Source organism: Haliaeetus albicilla, chromosome 12 (genome assembly GCF_947461875.1).
Source record: "Haliaeetus albicilla chromosome 12, bHalAlb1.1, whole genome shotgun sequence".
In the NCBI taxonomy this organism is placed as follows: domain Eukaryota; kingdom Metazoa; phylum Chordata; class Aves; order Accipitriformes; family Accipitridae; genus Haliaeetus; species Haliaeetus albicilla.
Genome location: NC_091494.1, coordinates 41,929,934 through 41,952,269, shown reverse-complemented (window position 1 = coordinate 41,952,269; position 22,336 = coordinate 41,929,934). Strand labels below are relative to the sequence as shown.

Genomic DNA, 22,336 nt, shown 5'->3' with positions numbered 1-22,336 from the left:
CCAAGGCGGCTGCCGTGACCTTCGCGGGTGGATAATGATCGCACGATCAATAGTGGAATTAGGAGCCGCCTCTCCTCCTCTGTGCTGTTTTTCACCCCTTAATGCAGAACAGATGGCTCGGGTGCTTCAAAGCGAGATGAGCCTTAGCTGCTTAAAATCAAATTAGGATGTATGCAAACAGCGTGCGGGCCCAGGGGAAGGTGCACCAGGAGCACCCTGCCTCCCAAACGCCTCCCAAACGCCTCCCAAAAGCTGGGTGCTGGGCTCAGCTGGGGGGGGGGTGCACTGAACACGCCGGGTCTCAGTCCAGTCCGACGTGGGCGAAGCTCCGGCATTGCAGGTCAAGGTCCTGCCACGCCGTGGTGGGGACATGCGTGCACACCCCCACGCACACGCGTGCAGAGGTGGCACACGTCGTGCACAGGCACAGATCTTGTGCCCTGGATGTTCCCACGAGCCCGGCTCGGTCAGGCCCAGCGGCACGTGTGTGCATCGCTCCTTGGGCATCCCAAAAGCCGCAGCTCAGCCACCGTGGGGTTGCCACGAGCTCTCCAGACCGGGGAACCACACGGCCACGGGCCGGGCTCACAGCCAGCTGCCCTTGGTGCCAAACCCCACATTTGGGGCACCGAGCTGCCGTCATGCCCGCGGGCACCCCTCTGCCCCCCGCGGCGTCCGGGGCTTGCTGGAGAGCTGGGCTGCGGCAGGATTCGGCCCCGGTGCTCCACACCTGCTTTGCGAGGTGCCCTAATGCCCGGATCAAGCCCGGACCTGGGGCAGGAGCACCGGGGTGAGAGCTGCCTGTGCCAGCCAGCGCTGCTGAAGGTCAAAGAGGAGGACTGAATTAAGGAGCCACGAGCTGCTCCTTCCCTGCCTAATGACTTGCCTGGCATTTAGCATCACCGTGCTTGCCCCGGGGACAGGCAGGACAGGGCAGCCGGGTGTAAATCAGATGGGCATTTCCACGTGGGTGCACCAAGCGGGCGCCCCAGCGTGTGCAGGAGCCGTGCCCTGCCAGCGAGGAGAGGAGAGGAGAGGGACCCCCAGTGCAGGTCTGGTGGTGTCTGGGTGCCTCTGAGCTCCTGCAAACTCGTGACATCCCCCCCCCAGGGCAGTGGGGCAGCGGAGCAGGCTGAGCCCACAGGCACTGCTTTGGTGCCGGCTCACTGTGCGGAGAGCCGTGGCAGGAATTCAGCTCGCGCACACAAGAAAGTGAAGCCCTACCCCAAAGAAAAAACCTAAAGCTGTGATTGAAAGCGCACTTGAAAGCTGCTGGGGAATATGAATGTGTCTTTGAAGTAAAAGGGCTTCCATTTGTTAAGCAGAAAATGGAGCTGTGTGTTTCGATTTATAGTTTTACTTAGCAAATAAAACAGGAGAGGAGTAAGTGTTTATGTCTCGCTCTGCTCCCAGCCCCTCCGCCCCCTTCGCCCCCCGAGTTAAAAGCTCAGTGCTTCTGAAACGCTACAAAGGCAGCCGGGAATAAAGCAAAGCAAGCAGCTTAGATAAACCCTAGATGGGCTAAGCTCTTGTCGATAGGCTTGTGAAATGGCTCAGGGGAGGAAAATGGCCAGTGGAGGGGTCTGGGGGCCCTGGTTGGGACAGGGGGACAGGGAGGTGACCACCAGCATCCCCCTGCCCTCGTGCTGCAGGTTTATGGTTATGCCTGTGATGAAGTGGTCCTGCTGCCATGGGGCTGGCAGGCTATGGGGATGGCAGGCTATGGGGCCGGGCATGTTTCTCACCCCCTTTCCCTCCTCTCTCCGCAGACGATGTCTCCCCATACTTTAAGACGGAGCCGGTGCGGAGCCAGGTCCACCTGGAGGGGAACCGCCTGGTCCTGACGTGCATGGCGGAGGGCAGCTGGCCCCTCGAGTTCAAGTGGCTTCACAACAGCCGGGAGCTGACCAAGTTCTCCCTGGAGTACCGGTGAGTCCCCACCGCTGCCACTGCCGAGCATCCACAGCGAATCCCGCCCGGCACGCCGGTCCCTGCCGGCAATGGCCGTGGCACAGAGGGCATTGCCGGTGTCCCTGCGAGGGGATGCCGTCCCGGGGAGGCAGGCAGCATGGAGGCAGCGGTTAGCACGCCGGGAGCTGCCGCCTCTGTTTGGAGAGCAAATGGTGGATTTAAGCAGGTCAACATCAGGGAGGAGGCGTTTGCACAAGCGGGATTAACACCCAGCCACAGATCACGGCCGGCTCGTGGCTCCCCGAGAACGGCCCGATGGGGGGGAAAGAGCAAGGGAAGGGCGGCACGAGAGATCGCCCCGGGTTCGGGCATCCAGCCCCATGTGCCGACTAATCCTGCCGCAGAGTGGCCGTCCCCCACGTCAGAGCCCGCTTGGAGCTCACCTCTAAATCAAGCCGGGCACCTCTCGCCGTCTCTTCTGTGTGCGTGTGTCATCCTCTCTGTTTTAATCAATAATTCAGCCCGAGACAAGCCGTTCCCCGTTTAAAGGCATTGAATCCAAAGGCTTCGTGTTGCTGTAGCAACGCGGGGCTGCTCCGGGATGCCAGGAACGCAGACAATGTGGCTGAGTGACGTCCCCTCTCCGGCACCATGTGCCGTGCTGGGTCCCCTCCCCGGCACGGTGCCATGCTGGGTGCTGGAGCAGTGGCCATCCTTGGGGACAATCTTTGGGGGGTTGTCCCCCACCAAGCCACCGGTGACTGCAGCTCTGCGATGTCCCCGATGCCCCAGGCTCGGTGCTGGGTGTTTTTAGCAGTGCTGGGTGCCCCGTGGGACAGGTCCCTTGTCCCTAGTCCTGGTGTCGAAGCTCAGAGACCTGTTGAGCCCCGCGATTCCCACAGCTCACGCCTGTCGGGCGGTCACGTTGGCTGCGGTGGGAACAAGGCAAAACGTTGACCCTTAAATAGGATGGTGAGGAAGGTGGTGACAGCAGGGTGGGGGGACACAGGGCCCATGCAGGGGCTCCTCCAGGGCAGCTGCACAGCACTGGGGCAGAGCCACCCGCCCCAGGCAGGAGAAAGGCATCAGGCTCTCCCCCATCCTTGGAGGGGGTCGGGGAACCTGGGGGGCACCTCCAAACCCAGAACGGGGATTCCTGGCTTCCTTCATGACTGTGCTCCTGGCTTTACTCCGTGCCTCAGTTTACCCTTCTGTAGGAAAGGAGCCACCACTCGTATCTCTGCTCTGGGATGCCCGGCAGCTCTGGAGCCCCGTGTCCCTGTGCCAAGGTGACTCCCTTTCCCCAGAGCCCCCGGCCCCCACCTCCGGCTCCAGCATCCAGCCAGAAAGGATTAAGGAAGGAAGCGAGAAAATAAACAAACACGTAGGGAAAACCCAAACAAACCCAGCCGCAGCTAATGAAGCAAACAGCCTCTATGCAAATCACTGCCTGGCTTTAACCCGTCCTCTCGGCAGCAAGGACGCAACCTGCTGGCATCAGCTTCATTCTGCCCGGCGTGCGTTGCCTGTCCCTGGGTCTCCGCGGGGATTTAATGTGTCGAGATGAGAGTTTGGACATCTTGCCTGGAATTGAAGGCTGACGGTGAGGAAGGCGAAGTACCAAAATTAGTTATGATGGGCAGAAATTGAATTTTAATAGAGATGTCGGTGGCACGGAGCCAGCCTGCTCAGGCAGTGGGAAGGTAGTAATTAAAAGTTAACGAGTTTAGAAACAGAGTAATCCTTGGAGAGGGGAGGGCTGGTGTTTATGGCCAGGGAGGCTCAGGGATGCTCCTGTCCGTGCGGGGGCCGGGAATGGCTGCGGGTGCATTGGCAGCATGGGTGAGGGATGCGGGGTGCAGCCACCACCCCCCCCAGCTTGGGGCTGGCATGTGGCCCCTGGCATGTCCCCACTCCGGGGACAGGAGGGACCTTTCCTGGGCCCTGGCCATGCCCATGACAGGACGCATCGTCCTTTGCAGCAGGGCCATGTCCTGGGGGGGAGCAGCCCCACGGAGCCGGCCGGGTTTGGTGGCATCACCTCGCGGTTCCCAGCTAGGACGGTGTGTCAGCGAGCATCCCGTCCTCAGCATCCTCACTGCTCCTCCCCAAATCCTCTCCTGCAGCAGGGCATCCCGCCAGCACCGCCGGCTGCTATCGCCCTTGTGCATTTTACCCATTTTTCTGGGGGCTGGGGCTCTCGGCCCCTTAGCCCCGCACTCCCCACAAACCACCTGGGTTCATCCTCGTCTGATGGTCAGACGAGCTCACGCTGCGTTTTAAGGGAAGGAGCCACTCTCCCAGTTTGGCAGCGAGTTTCCATGGCGACCGCCCTTTCCTTCCCGCAGCGATTCAGCCGCCAGCTTGCCACCGGAGCGACTTGTTGGCGTGTGGCAATGGGCAGGTGGGGAGTGGGCTCGGCAGACCCCCGGCCCCGAGCCAGCGAGGGCCAAGGCAGTGCCTCTGCGTGCAGCTGGAGCCGACCCCTCGGGAGCATCCCTTGGGACCGTGGGGGAATCGGGGACCAGCTTGGCTCCATGTGCATGTGGAGCTGTCCTCCCTCGGGAGCATCCCTGGGGATCGAGTGTAATCGGGGACCACAGAGGGACTGGGGACCAGCCCGGCTGTGTGTGTGCATGGAGTCATCCCCGCTCAGGAGCATCCCTGGGGACTGCGGGAGATCAAGGACCAGCCTGCCTTCACCCACTTGCTGCCTCCGTTGCCTGCCGCTGGCGTGGGGTGCACGGAGACAGCTATCCCATGGGACCCCAGCTGCCTCCCGCGCCTGGGGACCCCACAGCAAAACCCCATCCCCTCCGATGCCCGTCGTGACCTTCGTTAAGGTGACGGTGAGGCGAGTGGGCGGTGGAGCCTTTCCTGCACGCTCTGCTCCCGTGCCCTGGCACGCCGGCACTGCGCTCTCCAGGGCCAGCTCTGTTTTTCCGTGCATAATCTCGCCGGTGCCGGGCTCTCCTGCGAGCTCTCCAGAGCCTGACTTCTTCTCGTACGAGGAATCATAACATGCAAATCAGGCAGCTTGATGTCTTTAATGAAATCCTCAGAAGGAAAGCGCTTCTCTGGTGAATTGAGGATATTTATTTCTCATACAAGAAATTTAACATGCAGATTAGTTGAGTCTGGTAATTTATCACATGAGATTGTCGTATTAAGGGTTGCACCGAGTCCTGCTGCCTTCGGAAATTACCTTACACATAGATTACCTCTGGACAGACTCCCATCCGTAGAGATGCATCTTCTGTCTACTAAATCAGCCCTTTTTCCTCTCCCCATGTCCCTCCGCAGCTGGTGCAGGAGCCCAGCAGCTACTAAAGGATCCCCTGTCTCTTCCCAAGAGCCCGGATCCCCTTTGCCGGGAGCTCGGAGCCTGGGAAAGTGTAATTACATCTCTGACGCTGGCTGGCTTTGCCGCTGCTGTGCTCACCGTGCCTTCCCCCAGCAAAACCGGGTTTGCACAACTGAGCCTCCCGGTGCTCCTCTGGGTTTCTCGGGCACGGCGCAGCCCCACGGCCCCTCGCCAAGACCACCTGAGTCCCGGGGTTGATTTTCCAGCGCATGGTGCCTTCTACCCATCCCCATCTACTTCCATGCGTGGGGAGGGTTGGCAGGAGCCACCCTGCACGGGCTCACCGAGGAGAGGCAGATTTGGGGCTGTTTTGATACCCCATCCTGCTGGGTTGGGATGTTTTGGGGTGTGCGTCCCCCAGGGATGCAGGGAACACAGCATGCTGCGCACACGGGACTCTGCCAAGCCTTTATGGCTTTTTGAGGACCCCAGATGTTTGATGCCCGTACTTTGTCCCCAAATTATGTTAAATATGGAGCCAGGATGCTCTCAAAAACACAGACCTGGTGGCAAACTGGGCAGTTCACACCTGGCTCCCTGCTGGGACCCCAACCTGTGCGGCTGCTCGCTGGGAGCAGGTCCCTGCTGTGGCTGGACCAGGTTGTTGCCAGCCCAGGTGTGAAGCACAGCCCTCTCCCCTGGGGAGCTAATTGCCATTCAATAATATAATTAATGGGAGCTGATGAGCATTGGAGGAGTTGCAGCCGGGCTGAGTGGGAGCCCAGCAGTGAGTTTCTGCCGCCTGTGGCTCCAGCCTGGCTGGCTTTGTATTTGGCATTGCCGTATGTGGCAAAGCCCCCAGGAGTGCCGGTGAGGCACCACGGAACCGGTAATGTGCAGCATGGGGTGGGCTTTGCTGGTGATGCTTGTGCTGTGAAGACTCCTGCCTTTCTCTGTGCCTCGTTCGGCTTTGAGGGGGACATGGGGGGGTTGGCGTGAGCAAGCGGCAGCGATTGCCGGGTGCAGGGCAGCGGTGCCCGGGGGGCATCGGGGCTGGCGGGAGGCACACGGCGGGGAAGGCGATGGAGGGGATCTCTTTGCTGGGACCTTACATGGGTTCAGGCAGCTGTGGGAAGGAGACAGGCGGGGGGCTCTCGGACCCAAAGATGCCACCTGAGCTGGGCGGCAGCTGTGGCCGAGCTCCTGGAGAGGGATGTGCCGGAGCCCTCCGGATGCCGTAACACGGATTGAGGCTTGTGCGCTCGCTCCCCTCTCCGCTCTGCAGGAAGGTGGCAGATTAATACGTGGGCATTAATTGTTAAATGGCTCATTGTTCTGGCAGGGCCAATTGAGGCAGCGATTTACAGGGCTGCCGGCACCCGCCGAATTCCCCTGACCAAAGGAAAACACTTCGGCAAGCGGAGAGGTGACAGCTCCCACCACGTGTGTCAAAACAGAGCCCTTTCCAATCAGGAGCTAACTGAGTTCCAATAATACAGTTAACAGGGGCTGATGAAGTACCAGGGGGGGTTATTTAAAAACATGCTGAGCAGGAGCCCAGCGCGGCGGATGGGTGCAAGTGGAGGTGCTGGGACATGTGGCTCAGGTGCTGGGAGTCGTTAAACCTTTGCTAAGTGTGTTTTAATGCTCGCTTGACATTTCATTATTGCACAGTAACTATTCAAATACATGTCCCCTCTAGAATTAATTAGTCGTTATACAGAATATTAATCAAAGGGGACCATGCCAATGTGCTGATATCCAAAATCCGATCCAGCTGTTGCTGTTACTGGGCGACATTGGAAGAACCACAGATTTCTGCACTCTTCTGGCTTTCAATTTGATGGATCAAATCCTTTGGCTGATGCTTTTCCTGGCCCCTCTCCACCCCCTCAATCTAATAATAATTCGGCAGCGTCAGCCCCATGCTTCTCAGCAACCTACAATAATCGAGCTGGGAGCATCAGCCAGGACTGGGGCATCACTCTCGCGGCACCGTGAGCACCCCTACCATAACAAGGCGGTGCGTGCAGCCCGGCGTGTCGGTGCTGCCGGTGCCTCGCCAGGGTTGCACGGCGAGGGGGGGGTTATGGCTGAGCGCGATGCTGCGCCCCTGTCCTGCCTCGCTGCGGTGGAGCTGCTGGGTAGATGGATGGGGAGGTTGTCGTTCCCGACGTGCAGCCCATCCATCTGTCAGATCGATCCGGTGCCAAAGCCTTCCACCGGCCGGCTGCTTCTGCAAACCCGCCGGTCCCCCGGCATGGAGCTTCTGGCTCCGGAGGCCCCTCCTGACCCCGGGGCTGAGCGTGGCACAGCCGCTTCCTGACCGAGCCTGGAGACTGCCGCTGTTTTCCATCAGTGCATTTTTTTTTTTTTTTTTTTGAAGCTCAGGTCAGTTCTCGCTTCGGAAGTGCTTTTCCCCACAGACGATGCCCTGTCAACCTCTGTCTTTACAAACAAACCAAACAAGCCTCTCGAAACAGCAAAGTCAGCAGCAAGGGCTGCGCTGGGAGGACAGCCAGACCTCCGTCCCGGCTTGAGCGGTGCGAAACGCGCCTCTGGGCTGGCAGATGGGCAAAGCGACCCGGTTGGAGCAGTGCCTGCCAGCACCGGGTGGCAGGATCGGTCCCCAGTGGAGGAGCCTCCTCCTTGGATGGCACGGTGGAGCCAGGAGCTGCTGGCCACGGAGGAGCAGCCATGTGGCTTGTGGCTCGTGGCCATTCCTGCTTGCTCAAACTGCGGGGGGGGGATCTGCATGGGGTGCTGGGGCTGCATGCTTCACCCCTCCTCCTGCCCGCAGCGCTTCTCCCTGCGAGGGGGTGAAATTGGTTACCGTCCCCTTACAGCCAGGCGTGATGGGGGAAGGAAATCAAATCAGAGCAGTCTTGGATAAAAGCCTCCGTGGAAGCCGAGCGGCAGAGAACAAAGTCTCTGCTCGTGTTTGGTTAATGACTGCGGGCCAGGCTGCGCCCGGTAATTGATTTCCTTTCTCTGGGCTATTTTCAGCCGCTTAGGTGTGTGCAGAAGCTCGGCTCCTTAATAGCTCCTCCAGCTCCGGTGGTGCGGGGACCAGACCCCGTTAATTGGATCTGCAGGGGTGTCCCCGTCGGGGAGGGGGTGCCCACGGAGGTGTCCTGGCTCCACGTGTGTGTGGACAAGGCGCTGCAGTGGGGCTGTGCATCGGTGGGTGCTTCGTGCGTGGGTGCACGTGAGCCCCAAGGTGGGGGTTTGGGTCCCACAGGGTGGCTCGCGGGCTGCGCCGGGGGCTTTGTGCTGGCCCCTTCCTGGGATGAGGGTTTGGAGGGGACGTGGCAGCGAGGATGTGGCAGGGGGATGCGCAGGGGGTCTGTGTGGGGACCGTGTGTGACCCTCCGCTGCTGAGTGGGCAGGTGGGCATCAGCGAGTGTCCATCCGTCCATCCATCCATGTGCGTGTGTGTGTTTAGGAGTCACAGTGTGTGCGTGTGATTTATTAACGAGGACACCACAAGGAGAGCGGGCCCATTATTCCTGGTGTCCACATCAGTTCCTGACAGCTCCGTGGAATTGAAATATCTTATTTAAAGCCTCTGGGGATCATTTTTAAATATCAGCTGTGACACTCAAGGATGTGTTCCCAAAGGGCATCCTCCCTTATCCTGCGGGGACGGGTGATCCCTGGCACGCCACATGGGTGGATGGATGCCAGCAGTGGATTTGATGCCAGTCCCACTGTGCCCACCATGGCTCGGTGGTGCCACTGGGTGAGGTGGGAGCCCCGTGTCCCCGGCACCATCTCCTGCACCAGGGGGGTGGGCACCGGGGCCCTGCCACGGAGGGGACGTGCTCCTTGTGTCTTATGAAAGTTTAATTTACACTCAGTTATCAAAAGAACAAACAAAGCTTTGCCGAAACAGCCTGCGGCATGTTTTAATGTGAGATTAGATTTTGGGCAAGGAGGGTTGAGCTTGGTTATTTATTCCCTTTCTGGTTTATCTCCGAGCACTCCCCGTTGGGGAAGGTGATGCTGCAGCGCCTGCTCACCCCCCCCCAGGGTCGCCCATCTGCACCACTGTTGGGGGGGGTCCAGCCTATTTTGGGGGCTGATGGAGCAGGAGCGCCTGCATCCCTCCTGGGAGTGGGGACTGCTTGGGGAGGCCTGGTGGCAGCAGGGTCTGGCTTGGAGACCAGGGCGATGCTCGGGGGCTGTGGGAGAATGGAGACGTGGTTATTTCCTTTATCTGCTTATCAGCTGCTGGCGCTGGCGGCTGATAAGAGCAGCCGCCGGGGATGATAAGGCGGCTCAGCCCCGGCTAATCGGAGCGGTGCTGGGCTCGGCCGCACACGGCGCCGAGGCAGAGTGACACCGGCAGACCCCGGCGTGCCTCTGCCGCGCACCACCGGGACTCAGCGCAGGGGTCAGGGCAGCGGGTGCCAGGTTGCCGGCAGCCGCCTCCGCTTTTGACAGCTCCAAGCCACTTCCCCAGCGCATCCCACTCATGGCAGTGAGTCACCGTCCACCCCCGGCACCGGGCGGGTGATGGTCACCGGCTCGTGCCGCATGGTGCCGTGAAATTACCTCCTGTGTGCGTGGCCACGAGTCCCTCTGTGGCAGCAAGGGATGCTGTGTTGTCTCCCCAGCGTGCACACACATACGTGCCTGCACGGACACGCACATACATGCACGTATACCCACCTCCAGCAGCTGCTCCTCGGGGAAGGAGCCGGTACCTGGCACTGGGGTTGCTGCCCAGCAGTAAATGGGGGGCTTGTATAGGACCTGCAGCCTCTCCCGGGGGGCTGTGATGGTGACTTGGATGTCCCCATCCACCGCTGAGGTGGCTTCTCTTTCCCGCAGGTACATGATCACCTCGCTGGACCGCACACACGCCGGCTTCTACCGCTGCATCGTCCGCAATCGGATGGGAGCCCTGCTGCAGCGCCAGACCGAGGTGCAGGTGGCCTGTAAGTGACAGCCCCACTCGTGGAGGGGGGGGGACCGGCCGGGGACACCCAGCTCCCCAACACTGCGGGATGGCTCGGGCATTGGTGCAGCCCATGGCCAGCCCAAGCAAGTCCGGAGCATCCTTGGGGTGATGCTGGCAGGGATGGGGCTGTTGCTGCCTCTGCTGCTCCCGCTGCCCAGTCTGGAGCTGTGGTGGTTGGGGTGCAGGGGGGCACCCCAAGGGCAGGGCAGAGCACAGGGTGCAGGCAGAGAGCTCTGGGGCTGGGGAACCCACAGCACCGTGTCCGGGCAGGCGGCTTCAGCTCCCTGGAGGGATAAAACGCTTTGCAGCGTGAAAGCAGCCCCGCTCCTCCCCAGCTGTGTGGAGCGCTGGAAGCAAACACCGTTTATAATCGTTACTGAAAGCAAACAGGAGCGTGCGGGGCTGGGCGGCTGCATCCGTCAGCGCGGGAGCAGGGGTAGCCGGGCTGGTGGCTCGGTCCCGGGTGCTGCTGCCACAGCTCAGCACAGATCCTGCGAACGAGCGAACCCGAGCGGGATGGGCCAGACCTCGGGGGTCTGCGCTGGGGGGTGATGCAGAGGCACCGTGGGGGGTTTAAGCAGGACAGGAGGGTGCTGAGGCCCGGGATGCCGGCTCTGTGCCCCAGGGGACTTGCCCCTCTCTGTCACCCCTTCTCTCCGGGATGTCCCCAATCCCATCCACTTAAACCCCTTCCTGAGGAGCAGTGACAAATCAGGAAACTAATGAGAAATTAATAAGGCAGCTGTGCTAACAACTAATGATAATGGCAAAGTCGTTAAAAAAAGATTCTTTACATGTTTTTAATTACAGCAATTAAGCGAAGTCAATAAAAATCCCCTGCCCCCCTTCTCCGTGCACCCTGCTTCGCTCTGCTTTCCTCCATTGCTGCGTGCTTCCAGCCTGCAAACGGCTGGGCAGGACGGAGGCGGCGGGTGCCCCGACCTTGCCCGCGGAGCCAAGGTCATGCCGGCGTCCTCCCGGAGCTGGGCTACAGGTTGGGGCAGGGAGAGATGCTGGGGAGCCCCAGGACTGAGCCCTCCTTGCTGCGCCTGCACCCCATCCTTGGTGGGGGACACGTGGGCAGGGGGTCCCCGGTCTGGCATGCAGACGACGGGGCTGTGCAACTCCGGGTGCTGCAGGGACGGATCCTGATCTGAGCGCAGCCCCTGGCACACCGGAGCGTGCCCGCCGCCATCCCGTGCCCTGTGCCAACTGAGCCACCCCAGCCGAGGAGGGGAGCAGAGTGCGGACCCTAGGGCAGCCCCTCTGCATCCTCTGGGGGAGCCCATCCCAGTAGCTTCCAGCCTGCTCCCCAGCTGGACCCAGGGGCTGACCCTGCTGGGACCCTGGCTGCGTTGCCAGCCCCTCCCCAACCCCTGACATGGTTCTCCGGCACATTTTGCAGATATGGGGAGCTTTGAGGACAGTGAGACGCAGCAGAGCGTGTCCCACGGGGAGGCAGCCGTCATCCGTGCGCCCCGCATCGCCAGCTTCCCCCAGCCCCAGGTCACTTGGTTTCGTGACGGCCGAAAGATCTCCCCCAGCAGCCGCATGTGAGTACCCCGGCATCCCCCCAGCACCCCTCTGGGGGGGCTGCATTTCCCTCGGCTGCCGTCGTCCTTGCAATAAGGATGTTTAACAGACGTCTTGAGTGCGTCGTGCTAAAACCCGGAGACAGACTTGGTGACTAATGGCTCTGTCACTGGGGAAATGAATTTTTTTTAAAAAATGAAAATAAGAGGGAGGAAGGTGGGCAAAAGGGGCACAGCACGTGCTGGGGCAGCAGCTAGCGTGACAGAGCCGGGTACGGCACACGTGTGTGTGCCAGGCATCCCTGTGGAGCTGCGGCAGGCCCCGGCGCCACCGGAGCGGCAAGCCCAGTGCTGGCAGACGCAGTGTGCAGGAATTGAATTTGTAACCCACATTATGCAGGAATTGAACTGGTCTCCTTTCTATTTGCAAAGCGGGATTGAGGAGATAAAACTCCTTTATCTCATATTTAATGGTAAAAAAATATATTCCCCAAACCATTTTATGTTTCCAGCAGATTAGATCGTTCCATAAAAAAAAAATTAAAAAAAATAAAAAAAGTCCTATTAATCTGCACCGTCCGATGTGCTCCGCTTGGTGCGGGGGTGTGGGGCTTGGTCCCGGCATGGTCCCGGCTCTTGCCTGGGCCAGTGCCTGAGCCCAGCCCTGTCTGGGGGCAGGCGGGAGGAAGGCTGGGGGCCATCCCCATCCCCATCCCACCTGGGTGCCCTGGGGCTGGTGCGGATGCTGCGTGCGGGATCCCAGCTTGCTGCATCGGTATCCCCCGTTGGGTTCACATCCTCATCTCGCACCGCCCACTCGTCCCTGCAGAGCCATCACGCTGGAGAACACCCTCGTCATCCTCTCCACCGTGGCCCCAGACGCGGGACGTTACTACGTGCAGGCGGTGAATGACAAGAACGGGGACAACAAGACGAGCCAGCCCATCACGCTGACCGTGGCCAGTGAGTGCGGGGGCATTGCCCCCCCTGGCCCCGCTCCCCCTGCACCGCCTGGCTCACCCCTGAGTTTAATTTGCAGTAAATCTCTGCGGAGGCTCCGGCTTCTGCTGACTTAACAGTTCAGCCGCCTCAAAATTTATTTAGGCACTTCGGGCTGTGCTGCAGGCACTAATTGTACCATGGGCAGAGCCTCCCCCGCCGTCCCTGCCGCCGGGGCTGGATCTGGCCATGCCCTGGGACTGGTCTGCGGGATGGGATGGTGCTCCCAAGGGGAGCAGCTTTGCTGTGGGACACCCTGCCCCGCTCCTGCCCATGTTCCCCTCTCAGCCCACGCCGCTCCGGATCAGCCCCTGCCTGGGGGACACCCCTGTGGCCCCCATCCCTCCGGTCCCCTTGGACCCTGCAGGACCTAGCCAAAGGTCCCCTGGCCCCCGTTCAGGTGGTGACAGCCCATCCCGGGGAAGATGCCCCAAAGTGGCATCAATCCTCTGGGTATTCTCATCCCATCTCCCCCCCTGCTGCTCTGTGGTGGGGTTTATCCCTTTCCACTGAGGGCTCTGCGTGTCCCCCTTCCCCTCCTGCCCCATTAATCTGTTTTTCTGTACCTCGGGCATCCTGGTGCGTAATAAACAACCTGGAGCCCATGTTTATGGATTCAGCTATATCAGCAGCTTTCAAGCCGATCACATTTTTACAGCGCCTACATGAGGGTTTTTTATTGTTGCAATCATTTTGCTTTATATACTCCCCTTCTCCCTCCTCCCTGCCAGCCGGTGCTGCCACACAGGCTGGGGTCCGGGCTGGTGCCACAGGCTCCTGCGGGAGGAGAGGGCTTAGGGAGAGCTATGAAGGCACCCTGATGCCAAGGTGATGGGCTGGACCTGCCCGTCCTTTCCACGGGAGAGCAGAGCCCACAGACCTTTGGTCCCTGCTACCTTTATCTCCTCCATGCCAGGCAGAGCATGCATGGGGCTTTGGGTGCCCCATCAGCCTCGGTGGGGGCTGGGGTGCCATAGGGGTGAGCAGGGGATGCTGATGGCTGTCCCTCTGGCCTCCTTCTCCCCAGATGTGGGTGGCCCGGCTGATCCCATCGCACCCACCATCATTGTCCCACCCAGGAACACCAGTGTGGTGGCCGGGACCTCGGAGGTGACCATGGAGTGTGTGGCCAACGCCAGGCGAGTAGCGTCGGGGCAGACGGGATGGGAACAGGGCATCTCCCTGTTGGCATCGCCCGGCTCCAGGGCTGGGTGCCCCCAGGTCCCTTCCCACCAGGGCTCCTGGGTACCATGGGATGGAGTGAGGTGGGGATTTGGTGGGGTGCAGAGGGGCTGGGGCTGTCTCTCAACATGCTCCCGACCCCCCCACCCCAGGCCGCTGATCAAGCTGCACATCATCTGGAAGAAGGACGGGGTGCCCCTCTCCAGCGGCATCAGCGACTACAGCCGCCGGCTCACCATCCTCAACCCCACGCTGAGCGACAGCGGCTACTACGAGTGCGAGGCCGTGCTCCGCAGCAGCAGCGTGCCCGCCGTGGCTGAGGGTGCCTACCTCTCCGTCCTGGGTGAGGCCCTGGCCACGGGCAGCCTAAACCACACGTGCAATGAGTTGAGGTGGTCTCAGCCCCGGGGCTGAGATGGGAGGCAACAGGCAGGGGAGTCACTGGGAGTTGTTTGATGGTGGGGCCAGAGGACCCGAGCTTTAACGCAACCCCCTGCCCATCGCCGGGCTTCCCTTTGCAGAGCCACCACAGTTCGTCAGGGAGCCGGAGAGGCACATCACAGCCGAGATGGAGAAGGTGGTGGCCATCCCCTGCCAAGCCAAAGGTGAGCCGCTCCCCAGCTGCCCTCCCCGTGCCCCCACGGTCCCGTGCCTGACCTGGCCCTGTCCTTTGCAGGTGTGCCCCCCCCCGAGATGGCCTGGTACAAGGATGCTGCCCTCATCCGCCTGGAGAAGCTGTCCCGCTTCCAGCTCCTGGCGGACGGCAGCCTGCAGATCAGTGGGCTGGTCCCCGACGACACCGGCATGTTCCAGTGCTTTGCCCGCAACGCGGCCGGCGAGGTGCAGACCACCACGTACCTGGCCGTGACCAGTAGGTGCCAGCCTCCCCACCCTGGAGCCCAGGGTGCTCTGCCTGGGCAGTGGGTGGGATGCGCCTGGGACACCCTGGCTGGGCTCCACGGGGGGCTCAGGAACACCAGGAAACCCTCCCTTGGGGATGGGACCCCCCCCTCCATGACCCAGGAGCGGGTCAGCTCCAGGCTGAGCACTGGGAAGGGCTTCAGGGGGGGCTGTGCATCTCTCTACCCCACAGGCATCGCCCCCAACATCACCAGGGGTCCCCAGGACAGCACGGTGATTGATGGCATGTCCATAATCCTCAACTGTGAGACCTCGGGGGCTCCGCGCCCAGCCATCACGTGGCAGAAAGGTAAAGGGGCTGAGGGCAGTGGGGTGCCGGCAAGCATGGCCCCAGGGCACCCTCTGCAAGCTCCACGGCCACCTGGCTCAGTGGCCACCAGGCTTGGCCGATGGCCGGGGCACCGTTTGCTGATGGGGTTCCCCTGTGTCACCCAGGGGAGCGGATCCTGGCCAGCGGCTCGGTGCAGCTCCCGCGTTTCACCCTGCTGGAGTCAGGCAGCCTGCTCGTCAGCCCCGCGCACCTCGCCGACGCCGGCACCTACGCCTGCCTGGCCACCAACTCCCGCGGCGTGGACGAGGCGTCTGCCGACCTGGTGGTTTGGGGTAAGGTACCCGCCAGCGTGCCCGCATCACCGGGCTCTGCTTGCCACCCCGCCTGCCTGCACGGTGCAGGATGGACCCTGCCCAGCTCCGGGGGCAGCTGGGTGCTGTCTCCCACCGTGCGTGGTGCGGGATGGAGCTCTCTGGGGGTGCTGAGGATGGGCTCTGGCATGTGGCTGGTAGGGTTGCGTGGGTGCAAACTTGGGCTGTCCCTTGCCGATGCCACCCCTGCAGCCCTCCGGGTGCCAGTGCCTCATCCCGTTTGTCCCCCCCCCAACCCATAGCAAGGACACGTATCACCGACCCACCGCAGGACCAGAGCGTCATCAAAGGGACCAAAGCCGTCATGAGCTGCGGGGTCACCCACGACCCCAGCGTGGACGTCAGGTATGTGCGATGGGGCTGGGAGGCTTGGGGGGGGTCTGGGCACCCCCAGGCTGCCTGTCTGCTATCACCGCTTCCCCGGGGGCTTGGGGAGGGAGTGGGCAAATGGTGGGTGCCTCCATCCCCAGCCCTGCACTGCTGGTCCTGCAGTGCCACCTGGTGCCCTGCGCACGGGGAGCCCTGCACACCGGTGGGACCCTTGGTCCCCTCTCCTTGTGAGGGGCTGCAGGGTGTCAGGACTTCTGGGTGCCCCCCACCCACCCCCCGGCACAGGTACGTCTGGGAGAAGGACGGGGCACCGCTGAGCCCGGAGAGTGGCCCACGGGTGCGCCTGGACGAGATGGGCACCCTGCACATCTCCCAGACCTGGTCGGGCGACATCGGCACCTACACCTGCAAGGTGGTCTCCGCCGGGGGCAACGACTCGCGCAGCGCCCACCTCCGCGTCCGGTGAGACCCCCCCCCACACACTCATCCCCACCAGCACCCCACGCCCTGGGCTGTGCCCCCTCCCTAACCGCCCCCTCCCTAACCCCCCCTGTCCAGGCAGCTCCCCCACGCCCCCGAGAGCCCCACGGCCACCCTCAGCCCCCTGGAGAAACGGGCCATCAACCTCACCTGGGCCAAGCCCTTCGACGGCAACAGCCCCCTGCTCCGCTACATTGTGGAGGTCTCCGAAAACAGTAAGGGGCTGCTCCCACCTCCCCGGCACCGCTGGCCCCAGCTAGGCTGGCACCGGGCAAAGTCTGGGCTCTGGCATCACCCGGGGGCGGTGGGCAAGGGATGCTGCGGGGAGCTTGTGGACCGCGGGACTTGTAAGCTGGGCAGGGGACCCCGATGTCCTGTAGGTCGGGTCCTCCACTCTGCTGCCCCCCTCTCCCCCCCCACAGACGCGCCCTGGACCGTGCTGCTGGCCAGCGTGGACCCCGAGTCGACGTCGGTGATGGTGCGGGGCTTGGTCCCCGCTCGCTCCTACCAGTTCCGCCTCTGCGCTGTGAACGACGTGGGCAGGGGGCAGTTCAGCAAGGACACGGAGAGGTGAGCCATGGCCGGGGGGTCCCGGCAGGGGGCTGGTGGCCCTGGGTGCTCATCTCTGGCTCATCCCCCCCGCCTCCAGGGTGTCCCTGCCTGAGGAGCCCCCCTCCGCACCTCCCCAGAACGTCATTGCCAGCGGCCGCACCAACCAGTCCATCATGATCCAGTGGCAGCCGCCCCCCGAAAGCCACCAGAACGGTGTCCTCAAGGGCTACATCATCCGGTAGGCACCGGCGGGGGAGCGCGGGTGCCCCATCCCCGGCATCCTGGGGTGCCGGTGAGGACGCTGGCAGTTCTGACAGCCCCTGGTCCCCAGGTACTGCCTGGCTGGGTTGCCTGTGGGCTACCAGTTCAAGAACATCACCAACGCTGACGTCAACAACCTGCTCCTGGAGGACCTCATCATCTGGACCAACTATGAGATTGAGGTGGCGGCGTACAACAGTGCTGGCTTGGGGGTGTACAGCATGAAGGTGACCGAGTGGACGCTGCAGGGAGGTAGGCAGGGATGGGCAGGGATGGGCAGGGACGGGCAGGAGCTTGGCGTTCGCCCCGATGGCTACAGGCTGTGCCATGGGGCTCTTGGGGATGGGTGGCAGGAGGATGGGTTTTGGGGTCCCAGGGAGACTGGGACCTGCTGGGGAGGGATGAGCAGGGGCTGCAGAGCCGGGGCAGGGCTGGCCCAGTCAGGGGTGTCTTGGGGCACCACCCTGGGTGCTGGGGGTCCCAAGGGGTTGGCACCTGGCCGACGGAGGGGACCTTGTGGAGCCAGAGCCGCTGTGAGCCATCCTTTCATCCCGGCAGTCCCCACGGTGCCGCCGGGGAACGTGCAGACCGAGGCCACCAACTCCACCACCATCCGCTTCACCTGGAACCCCCCCAGCCCCCAGTTCATCAACGGCATCAACCAGGGGTACAAGGTGAGGGGCGATTCCTGCGGGTCTCCCCAAAATCAGGGCAGCCGGGGAGGGGAAACTCCTCAGCCAACCTTCACAAACTGGCTCGACTTCTCGCCGAAACCGCAGATTTTAATTGGTTCCGGCCTGACTGTTAAAATAATAGTTACTGAGATTTAACACTTGCATGGGCTCGGAGCCTCCCATGCTCTGTAATTAATTCCAAATTGCAATTAATTCAAATTTACATTAATGAAATTGAATTAAAACATTCAACTTGTTTCTTAATCCACTCAAAAGAAGTTCAGGAATTTAATTGCCACTGAATGAGATAACCAGAGCAAGTAGGATATTTAACATTCTTATTAAATGCCACTTAGTATTTTTGATTAGTATTTTTAGGGCCTAATTAGTATTTAATTAAGTTGCTATAGGCTATCTTGCACAATACCAATTAAATGCCCAAACATCCCTCCTAAATGCAGGCGAGTGGGCGATTACACGCCGTTATCAATGGGAGTTAATCACAAAGCACGTGTTCTGTATCAGCTCGTAGGGGTAAACACATTCTGTTAAAGGCATCAAGTGTTCCCTGCACAATTAATTGATATTTATTCAACTCTGAATAAATAAGGAGGGTGTTGGTGGTACCGATTTGTGTGGCGGGGATGCCGGTACCCGGTATTGTTGTCCCAGCTCCTTCTTCCCGCAGCTCATCGCCTGGGAGCCGGACCACGAGGAAGAGGCAACGGTGGTGACGGTGCGGCCCAATTTCCAGGACAGCGTCCACGTGGGCTACGTGGCCGGGCTGCGGAAATTCGCCGAGTACTTCACCTCGGTGCTGTGCTTCACCACGCCGGGGGACGGCCCGCGCAGCCCCCCCCAGCTGGTGCGCACCCACGAGGACGGTACGGGGAGGCTCTGCGTTCCCGCGGGATGGACCCTGCCCACCCGTGGCTCCTGGGGAGGGTGGGAGCAGCCCCGAAATGGGGGACTCGGTCCCACTGGTGTTGCCGGTGGGGATGTGGAACCGGGGTGCCGCTGAGCCTCGGGAAGCCCAAGGCAAGGGGAGTCCCCTCCACGCTCGCTCCCTGTGGGGGTCCCGTGGGTGCCGAGGGCTCCTGCCCTTGAGTGTGCGGCTGTGTGCTGAGCCTGGGTGTCTTTGGGCAGTGCCTGGCCCCGTGGGACATCTCAGCTTCAGTGACATCCTGGACACGTCCCTGAAAGTCAGCTGGCAAGAGCCGCTGGAGAAGAACGGCATCCTGACGGGTAAGGGAGCACCGACAGGTACCCGGCTCCTGCATCGGCCCCCTTCTCACCCTGCAGCATCTCCCACCCTGCAGCATCCTCCCCCCAGTCCCCTTCCCACTCCGCAGCATCTCCCACTCCGCAGCATCTCCCACTCCGCAGCATCTCCCACTCCGCAGCATCTCCCACCCCAGTCCCCTTCCCACCCTGCAGCATCTCCTCCTGGTCCCCTTCCCACCCCACAGCATCTCCCCTGGCCCCACTCAGCCCCTCGGGGTAGGCAATGATGGGGGCTGACGGCACATGGCACTTTTTAGGCTACCGGATCTCCTGGGAAGAATACAACCGCACCAACACGCGGGTGACGCATTACCTGCCCAACGTCACCCTGGAGTACCGCGTCACCGGTCTCACCGCCCTCACCACCTACACCATCGAGGTAGCTGCCATGACGTCCAAGGGCCAGGGCCAGGTCTCCTCCTCCACCATCTCCTCCGGGGTACCACCAGGTGAGCGCGGCGGTGCGGGGATGCCGGCAGGCTGCGGGTGGTGCTGGGGGTGAGCGGCCGGTGCCACCCACCCTGCCCTCTCCCCGCAGAGCTCCCCGGTGCGCCCACCAACCTGGGCATCTCCAACATCGGACCCCGCTCCGTCACCCTCCAATTTCGCCCCGGCTACGACGGCAAAACCTCCATCTCCCGCTGGCAGGTGGAGGCACAGGTACAGGGCGGCTGGGGGGGGCGGTGAGGGGGTGCTGGGGAACAGCTCACCCCACTCCCATCCCACAGGTGGGCCAGAGCGGCGAGGCTGAAGAGTGGGGGCTCGTCCACCAGCTCGCTAACGAGCCTGATGCCCGCTCCATGGAGGTGCCCAACCTGAAGCCCTACACCTACTACAGGCGAGTGGCCAGGATGGTTCTGTGGCATCCTCCCCAGGGGACCGGAGCCCTCTTGCCCCCCGCCGTGACCCCCCCCTCTCGTCTCTCAGTTTCCGCATGCGGCAGGTGAACATCGTGGGCACCAGCCCCCCCAGCCTGCCCTCCCGGAGAATCCAGACCCTCCAGGCCCCCCCGGACACGGCACCCGCCAACGTCACCCTGAGGACAGCCAGCGAGACCAGCCTGTGGCTGCGCTGGATGGTGAGGGGGGGGACACCGTGGCTCTGGGGGGGTCTGTGCCCACGGGCGCAGGGCTTGTGGGGGCAGGCGGGAGGGTGGGGAGCCATGCTGGGGTGGCTGCGGGAACTTGGGAGTGATGGTTCCCATCTCTGCCGGTTGGGGCCAGCCCCTTCTGGAGCAGGAGTACAACGGGAACCCCGACGCTGTGGGCTACAAGATCCGGTACGCACGCTCGGACGGGCGAGGGCAGCCGGCGATGCATGTCATCCACGACCGCGTGGAGCGGGAGTACACCATCGAGGACCTGGAGGAGTGGACCGAATACCGGGTGCAGGTCCAAGCCTTCAATGCCATCGGCTCAGGGCCCTGGAGCCGCTCGGTGGTGGGACGCACCCGGGAGTCAGGTACCGCTGCCCACCCTGCAGCACCGGGTACCCACCCCAGCTGGATCCGGCTACTGACCCCCGCTCTCACTCCCCCCTCCAGTGCCCTCCTCCGGCCCCAGCAACGTTTCGGCGCTGGCCACCTCCTCCAGCAGCATGCTGGTGCGATGGAGCGACATCCCCGAGGCAGACTGCAACGGCCTCATCCTGGGCTACAAGGTGAGCACCTACCCCAGCCCCAGTGCTGTGGCTTTGCTTGCCTGCAACCCTGCCCCGTGCCCTGCCAACCTCACCCGCAGACCCGGGAAGCATGGCTTTCCCTGGGGTGGGGGGGAATCACCCTGCAGCCTGCCAGGTCCCCGGTTGTGCCACCTCCAAGAGATGGTGCCCACCCGTGCCAAATTTTGCCACCCTGCTCCATCCTGGGGCTGTAGCCCCGTCCGGCCGTGTCACACGGGGTCTGTTGCAGGTGATGTACAAGGAGAAGGACTTAGACACGCGTGCCCAGTTCTGGCTGGCGGAGGGCAATGCCTCCCGCAGCGCCCAGCTGACCGGGCTGGGCAAATACACGCTGTACGAGATCCGTGTGCTGGCCTTCACCAGGATCGGTGACGGTGTGCCCAGCCGGCCCCCCGTCCTCGAGCAGACGCTGGATGATGGTGGGTAATAGCACCTGGATGGGCAGAGAGACCCAAACGGGCTGGGGGGTCCCCTGGGTGCCTAACGCCTTCCCATCCCATCCCTGTTTCCTGGGACGATCCCTCTCCCTCCTGACCAGGACACCCAGGGCTCCCATTCCCAAGGGATGGGAACTGGCACTTTGCACGTGCTTGTGCACTCCCTGGTGAACCCTATCTCTCCCCACTCCAGTGCCTGGGCCCCCCGTGGGGATCCTCTTCCCCGAAGTGAGGACCACCTTGGTGCGGCTCATTTGGCAGCCACCCGCGGCACCCAACGGCATCATCCTGGGTAGGTGGGGAGCCATCCCGGTTGTGCCACGGTGGGATGCTCTGCAGACAGGTCCGGAGGTCCCGTGAGAGCAGGGATCAGCATGGGGTGGCAGAGACCAGCTCCCTGAGACCCCCCTGAGCATCTCGAAGCCCGTTACCCCCAGGGCTGGCATTTCCCCACTCAGCAGGTTGTGCTGGGTCCCTGGCTGTGTGTGAGCTCCCCCGTGCAGGGAGCCAAAAAACCCCTCGTTGCTGGCCCTCTGCGTGAGCAGGGCTGGAGGGAGGCATGCACAGGATGGGGGGAGCCCAGGACGGCATCCCCTCCACCAGCCCCACCGTGCCGCTCCCTTCCCCGCAGCGTACCAGGTCACCCACCGCCTCAACACCACCGCCGTCAACTCGGCCACCGTGGAGGTGCTGGAGCCCAGCGCCCGGCAGTACACGGCCACCGGCCTCCAGCCCGAGGCAACCTACCTTTTCCGCATCGCAGCGCAGACCCGCAAGGGCTGGGGCGAGGCGGCCGAAGCTCTCGTGGTGACCACGGAGAAGAGAGGTAAAGGTGGGGGGGGTCCAGCCTGCGGGACGGGGCTGTTGCATGCCTGCGGCGTGCCCGTGGTGCTCCCAGCCCCTCGCCTCTCCCAGACCGCCCGCAGCCCCCCGGGAAGCCGCTGGCCCAGCAGGAGGAGGTGCGAGCCCGCAGCGTGATGCTCTCCTGGGAGCCGGGCAGCGACGGGCTCTCCCCAGTCCGCTACTACACGGTGCAGAGCCGCGAGCTGCCCGACGGCGAGTGGGCACTGCACTCTGCCTCCGTCAGCCACAACGTCACCGCCTTCGTCGTGGACAGGTGAGGCGCGGGTTGGCCTTCAACAGTGCCGTGGTGCGATGGGGAGCCGGGGAGGTGATGGGCT

General features: G+C 62.5%; 1 protein-coding gene across 2 annotated transcripts in view; it reads left to right on the top strand.

The window, feature by feature from the left end:
• SDK2 (sidekick cell adhesion molecule 2) overlaps positions 1 to 22,336 on the top strand; it is a 51,504-nt gene that overhangs the window by 19,749 nt on the left and 9,419 nt on the right. For both annotated transcript variants that reach the window (XM_069799386.1, XM_069799387.1), the window contains exons 2-30: positions 1,770 to 1,929; positions 10,052 to 10,158; positions 11,587 to 11,734; positions 12,543 to 12,676; positions 13,740 to 13,851; positions 14,047 to 14,237; positions 14,416 to 14,499; positions 14,571 to 14,765; positions 14,988 to 15,104; positions 15,251 to 15,418; positions 15,700 to 15,802; positions 16,073 to 16,249; positions 16,346 to 16,482; positions 16,690 to 16,837; positions 16,917 to 17,057; positions 17,151 to 17,332; positions 17,639 to 17,754; positions 18,443 to 18,638; positions 18,901 to 18,999; positions 19,296 to 19,487; positions 19,577 to 19,698; positions 19,767 to 19,876; positions 19,966 to 20,116; positions 20,262 to 20,499; positions 20,582 to 20,697; positions 20,948 to 21,137; positions 21,349 to 21,447; positions 21,787 to 21,981; positions 22,071 to 22,272. In XM_069799386.1, coding sequence (XP_069655487.1) covers positions 1,770 to 1,929; positions 10,052 to 10,158; positions 11,587 to 11,734; positions 12,543 to 12,676; positions 13,740 to 13,851; positions 14,047 to 14,237; positions 14,416 to 14,499; positions 14,571 to 14,765; positions 14,988 to 15,104; positions 15,251 to 15,418; positions 15,700 to 15,802; positions 16,073 to 16,249; positions 16,346 to 16,482; positions 16,690 to 16,837; positions 16,917 to 17,057; positions 17,151 to 17,332; positions 17,639 to 17,754; positions 18,443 to 18,638; positions 18,901 to 18,999; positions 19,296 to 19,487; positions 19,577 to 19,698; positions 19,767 to 19,876; positions 19,966 to 20,116; positions 20,262 to 20,499; positions 20,582 to 20,697; positions 20,948 to 21,137; positions 21,349 to 21,447; positions 21,787 to 21,981; positions 22,071 to 22,272 — 4,330 coding nt within the window. The remainder of the gene's footprint in view (positions 1 to 1,769; positions 1,930 to 10,051; positions 10,159 to 11,586; positions 11,735 to 12,542; positions 12,677 to 13,739; positions 13,852 to 14,046; positions 14,238 to 14,415; positions 14,500 to 14,570; positions 14,766 to 14,987; positions 15,105 to 15,250; positions 15,419 to 15,699; positions 15,803 to 16,072; positions 16,250 to 16,345; positions 16,483 to 16,689; positions 16,838 to 16,916; positions 17,058 to 17,150; positions 17,333 to 17,638; positions 17,755 to 18,442; positions 18,639 to 18,900; positions 19,000 to 19,295; positions 19,488 to 19,576; positions 19,699 to 19,766; positions 19,877 to 19,965; positions 20,117 to 20,261; positions 20,500 to 20,581; positions 20,698 to 20,947; positions 21,138 to 21,348; positions 21,448 to 21,786; positions 21,982 to 22,070; positions 22,273 to 22,336) is intronic.